The 6,182-nt window shown below is 47.3% G+C and overlaps 1 protein-coding gene across 1 annotated transcript in view; it reads right to left on the reverse strand.

The window, feature by feature from the left end:
• Positions 1-6,182, reverse strand: part of Dyrk4 (dual specificity tyrosine phosphorylation regulated kinase 4) — a 39,844-nt gene that overhangs the window by 15,949 nt on the left and 17,713 nt on the right. Inside the window, exons 4-6 of the mRNA XM_033765590.1 lie at positions 4,399-4,515; positions 3,565-3,703; positions 1,951-2,114 (exon numbers count right to left, since the gene is read on the reverse strand). Coding sequence (XP_033621481.1) covers positions 1,951-2,114; positions 3,565-3,703; positions 4,399-4,515 — 420 coding nt within the window. The remainder of the gene's footprint in view (positions 1-1,950; positions 2,115-3,564; positions 3,704-4,398; positions 4,516-6,182) is intronic.

Genomic DNA, 6,182 nt, shown 5'->3' on the forward strand with positions numbered 1-6,182 from the left:
CCCCCCGCGCCCCCCCCCCCCCCCCCCCCCCCCCCCCCGCAAGCTCAATCCTTGTTCAGCCATTCTAGAACACTGTATGGTCCCTGGACATTTGGGCTCTAATACCAGTCTGCTAGTCTGCTGCATGTTTTAGGACTTGTGAATAAGAAGGCTGGACAGAGCCGAAGGTCCCTTCCACTCTGGAAGTTCTGTGATTCTTCAAGTTGAGCAACCGTTCCAGTTTGGGGGACCTTCCCTCTCTGGCCCCACCTCAGCCACAGGCTTTACTCCTGCTCTGCTTCTTGGACAGATCTGGGGCTCCCCTGCACCTGGCTAGCTTTAACTCTATTCTTGCATTAGTAGCACAGAACTTGGTAAGAATAATGTTTTCCAAAAGCCATAATAATCTGTAATAATAATAATTCTCTCCATATCCTAGAAAGCAGGGGGCAGTGTTCAAACAAATCCCATATGTGGATGCTTTCCTATCTCATAATGGATGCTGTTTCTCCCACAAAACATTGCTTACCTACCAACTTTTGTGTTAGATCCAGGGCCATGATGTCTCACTGATGACAACTTGCTTTATGTTTTCAGAGTCTGCCAGCTGCCTAAGCATATGCAGGCGCTCAATAAATATGTATGAAATTAACATTTGTTGACAAAATAAATAAAATAATGCAGCAAAAAGAGGATGTAGCTAAGCCACTTGCTTGAGTGCATGTGTCTGTGTGAGCACTGGAATGAAACAGGGAGAAAGACTGGAGATTATAGAGAACATACGATCCCTCTCTTCCAACCCAAAATACCCCTCCTTAAGGTTTGAGACTTGGGTGAATTCACTTAAGGGTAGTGCTGACATCCTTAGGAACTTGAAAGACTCTAGGTTCCAGCAGGGTAGAGCATGAGATGGAACAGGGAGGGAGGGTAGGGACACCTGGCTTAATTCAAGGTAAGGTTTATATTGAACATTATTAGCCAACGGCCCATTGGTTTGTGCATGTGAAGGATGCCTTTTCTGAAATGAAGACCCATAGCTTCTACTGGATTTCCAAATGGATCCTTGATCTAAAATTGCTGAGACTCTGGGCTCTAGATGGAGGCTGTATGACTAAAATTTCATCCTTGTTTCTTAGAGTAAGGTCAAAAGCCTAGAAGCTTTTAGAAATGTAAACTCTCAGGTCCCACCCAGTCTACTGGATAAGAATCTGCATTTTACCAAGACCTCCAAGCATTTGTAAATAGCAGTGCTAGAAAAACTTAGCCCAGGTGCTGTTAAGAAAATTAATCCTTTCTATAAACCTGTCACATCTCTGCTAGAGCCAAGTTGTGATGAAATGTCCACAGCAGGAACCTAGAAAGCTCACACCCTAGTAAACTAAGCACCACTCATCCAGGTGTCCTCAGAGGTGCAGATCACTGCCGAGCTTTCAGCCTGGGAAGAGGCACAACCTGGCAGTCCCAAAGGTCCAGTTAGAGGAGAGAAGAGGTGTTGGAACCAAGTTTTGGAAAGTGGGATGAAGTTAAGTGCTACGCACTAGGAACTATTGACCAAAAACCCCTATTTCTGTGGGAGAAACAGCATTCAGTATGAGACAGAAAAGTATCCACATGTGGGATAGTACAGAGGGGATGAGAAAGCCAGTGCTGGGGAGGCTGGGGAGGCTGGGGAGGCTAGCCTTTCCCAGGGTTCCAACTGCACAGTACAGCCTGGGAGTGCACCAGGGTGCAGATCTGCAACCTTACATAGCACTGGGGAAGCTCAGGGCTCTTTAGCAGAGTATCTTGCATACTAAATTGCTTGTCCTTTCATCCTTTAAACATAGTATTTCTTGGTTTAGCACCAGTAAAGTCTTTCTGAATCTTAGTTCCCAATATATCAACAAGATGCTATAAAATATCCCCTGCCTTCCCTCCCCATCCCATCTCTTGCTCAAGCCTCTGAGGCCGCTGTGACCCAGTCTTTGTCACCTCGATGTAGGAGCCCTGTTCATCATCAAAACTCGTTTTGCTGAACTTATCAGGGTCCACATGCACCTTCTCGGCTTCTAGCCCCAGAAACCACAGCTCTGCGTAGCCCAGGATTTCGCTTTGCTCATAAAGAGACAGACGATTCTTATAACACATCAGGGCCTCTGTGGAAAGACACAAAACTGTCAGTCACGCTGGGGCAGTGTGCAGATCTGCCCAGGTGCTGAAGGTGTGGACTCCTTGCCAGTCCATGAAACTTCTCCTTGACAGGGTTCCGCGAGGGACAACACATCAGGAATTTCGCCAGGCAGATATGTAACAAGGATACACCCTAAGGGTTTGCACTCATTTCAGTAAGTCAAAAGGAAAGCACAAACACAGGGTAAGGAGAATTTAGTGCCCAAAGGGCCATGAGTTGAGTAAGAAAATGCAGGAGTCACCCATGTCTGTTGTTAGGGTGGCATTTGCCAACTTCATGTGCGATCGGGGCATAGAGTCGGCCTTGACAGGTTTAAAAGCCACAAAGTCCAGGGCCAGGAGGTAACGTGCACATGACTTCCAAGACCAGTGGTGCTCACGCCCAGATGTGAGCCAAGGAGCAGTGTGCGGCCTCTCTGTGCTGCATGGGACAGGTCAGGTCTGGTGCTTGGGCAGGGTTGGGAGTGGGGCTGGAGTTCAGACTTCTGCAGATAAACTGGAGAAAGCCCAGAGGAGAGAAGCCAGGCCTGGGGAAGGAGCTTCGTCTTATGTGACAACTGTTGGAGGGCAGGAGAGGGAACCATGGGAAGAAGGAGCTGCAAGGCAACAGATCTCCATTTTCCACTGTGTGGCGGGCATCGTGTGAAAGACAACTAAGGCATGTTCCTGGTCCAGGGCAGAAAGCCCAGGCCAAGAGCGAGGTGGCAACTGTCACCTCTGCGAAGGCAGAACCAGCTCATAGCCAAAGCCATCTCCTCATGATCAACCTGAGATGATCTGAGGAGAAGAAGGACGACAATTTCAGTGACAGCGCTATGGCAGGAGAGCCGGAGCCTGGATGAGGCTGGACAAGGCTGGTGTCCAGGTGACTTCGGTTTTCTGCCTTTGGCCAGAATTCTTGTGTCCTGTGTGTGATCTTTCGGGTCTCATGGGGCAGGGCGCAGCAGACCCCCACACTGCGGTCTCTGCGAACTCCTCCTGTGCACATCCAGGCCCAGAGGCTCTGCTCAGAGCTCCACTCACCCGTCGGGGCCTGGCTGAGGTCCCCTCAGGTGCCTCTGCCAAGATCCCAGCTGAGAGGGAGAATTCCCACACATTCCAGTCTGTACTCCGTACTGCCCACTCGTGCCTCCTTCTCCCTCTCGCTTCCCTGTCCCCGAGACAGCAGAAGGGCAGTGCCTTCTGTCTGCACCAGCACACTGACTCTCACTCTGTGTGGGCTTGCGGGGAGTGGAGTGGTGGGAGGCTCGGGCTCGCTCCCACAGCACCTCTCACTCACACAGTCACAGCAGGATGGAGGCTCGAGACTCTTCACTGGGGCTGGTCGTCCTAAGCCACTCTCCAGCTCCTTCACAGCCCAGCTCAGCTCAGCTTGGCTCCTGACACCCTGCCCCTGCTGCTGCCCCAAAGTCGTACCTGCCGCTGTCAACGGCACCTTGTGCTTCCTTGGAGATTTCTCCTCGGGCTTGGGGTCTTGGCTTTTAATGTTAGAGTGGAAAAGTATTCCTGAAGTCTTGTTCTCGGAGGCCAGCACCCGATGATTAGTTTGATGATCCTGTCCAGGGAAGGAGGTTTGCAGAGAAGGACTATTTAGGCTTCTCCTGGGGTCATAAACCTTTTACCTGAGCCAGAACACCAATATCTAGCCAGGATCCTTTCCTACATCTCCAGGGAGAAAACAGTAGTTAAGAGACAGTTGGTTTTCTCAGACTTTCTCTCAAAGGACTCATCTGACTTTCATTATACCCAGGAGAGCCACGCACATTAGTGGGTACTGGTGGCAACCCCAGTGGTAGGAAGATGGGAGAACAGTCTTTACTGATGCTTCTGAGGAGGCCAGTTCCCAAATAGATGAAGTAACTTGCCCAAGGGTACATAAACCTGCACTTACGTGTGTATAGCTAATTAACTTGTTACTTCCCCATATATTATCTCACTTAATCCTTGCACAGAGAAGGTAAAGAACATAGGAGGAAAACAATATTTTTACAAGTCTCCCATTACACCAAAGCTTCAATTTCTCCTTTCCTTGGTGGATCGTCACAAAGAGCTTCACAGAGAGCCCCTTTAGTAGATAAAAGAAAGTCAACAGCTCGTGTTTACGTTCATCAGAAAGAGTGAGCACAGGGCTTGAACCCGACTCTCCAGCAGACACTGTGCTTTCCTTCTCCTTCTGTAACCCTTCTAGGCTTGGTTGTGGATTTACTCAGTCTTTGCCACTGAGGATCATGTTCATGGCCCCGTCCTCACCTGGTACCGCAGGGCTGGTTTCAGCAGGGTTTTGTTGCTGATGTGTGGGAAATTAACTGGGTTCTTCTTTCCACTGGAGTCCACAAAGAGGTGTGAAGTCATGTTATTGACTGTGTTCTAGAAGCAGAAAATGGATACTTTACAAAACCTTCATTTCATCCAGCCTCCTCCCCTGAGAATGAGCTGCCCCTCGTTTTTGGAGAGAAATGCAGATTTGAGAGAGGAGAGTAATCTAGAAGGGCTCTGGTTCGAACCTGCGGCTCACAGCTTTATTAGCTGTAGACTTTGAACAGGTCATACTCTCTCTTTCTCTAAGCCTCAATGTGTCATTGCTATCATGGGGACAAAAATGGAACCTACCCATTAGGGTCTTTGTGAGGCAATACATGTAGATTATGCCATTACTGGCTGTAGTCCAGTATCTTACCACCTAGACATGGGGACGTCCTTCTTTCTATACAACACAAATCTTACATAGTGCAACATGAATTCTCATTTCCTCTATGGCTACTTAACAGACTTCATCTTCTGTATTTGGATCCCTGCCCTGCTGTATTGATTGCTTGACTGGTCAACTGACTGCAAGAGAGTCTATTAATAAATAGCAATATTTAAAACTGCATAGCCAAAATGGCCATACTGCCAAAACTGCTACATATTTAATGCAATCCCAATCAAAGTACCAATAGCATTCCTTACAGAATTAGAAAAAACAATCCTAAAATTCATATGGCACCAGAAGAAACGTAGAATAGCAAAAGTAATTCTGGGTAACAAGGACAAAGCAGGGGGCATCACAATTCCAACCTTCAAGTTATACTACAAAGCCACAGTGATTTTTTTTTTTAAAGGCACGACATTGGCAAGAAACAGACTTGGGCATCAGTGGGACAGAATGGAGGATGCAGAACCAGCTCCAGTTACACTACGTTATCTTTGACAAGTGGGCCAAATAGTTGTGCTGGAGGAAAGACACCCTCTTTAATAAACAATCTTGGGAAAACCGGCTATCCGCCTGCCAAAGATTGAATCTAGACCATATCTCTCACTGTGCACAAAACTAAAATTAAAATGGATCAAAGATGGAGACATCGGAACAGAAACTCCTAAAGGCATGGGTACAGGAAAAGAATTTCTGAAAAGAACCCCAGGTGCACAAGAAACAATACCAAGAAGCAACAAATGGTATCACATCAAGTTTAAAAGATCCTGCAAGGCAAAAGAAACCACCAACAGAGTGGAGATGACCCACGGCAGGGGAAAGAAGTTTTGGCAGCTACTCCTCAGCACAGGACTGATATCTAGAATGTATTAAAAATTAAAAAATTAGACCCTAAATTTAAAGACCCAGTCAAATAATGGGCTTCTGAAAGTAACAGACACTTCTCAGATGAAGAGGTACAAAAGATGAGTAAGTACATGAAAAAACATTCAGCATTGCTGGCCACTGGAGAAATGCAATTAAAGCAACACTAAGATTCCATCTCACTCCAGAAAGAACGGCTATCACCAAGCAATCAACCAATAATAAATGCTGGTGAGGCTGCAGGAGAAAAAGGAAGTCTTCTTCATTATTTGTGGGACTGTAAACTGGTACAATATTTAGGGAAATCAGTATGGCTCAAAAAGTGTAGCTCAAACTGGGCTGGGCGTGGTGGTGCATGCCTATAATCCCAGCACTTGGGAGGCTGAGGCAGGAGGATCACTGTGAGTTCAAGACCAGCCTGGGCTACATAGTGAGCTCCAGGTCAGTCTCAACTACATAGTGAGACCCTGTCTCTGGG

The sequence above is a fragment of the Fukomys damarensis genome, unplaced genomic scaffold (genome assembly GCF_012274545.1).
Source record: "Fukomys damarensis isolate Sample0158 unplaced genomic scaffold, DMR_v1.0_HiC HiC_scaffold_19, whole genome shotgun sequence".
NCBI classification, from domain to species: domain Eukaryota; kingdom Metazoa; phylum Chordata; class Mammalia; order Rodentia; family Bathyergidae; genus Fukomys; species Fukomys damarensis.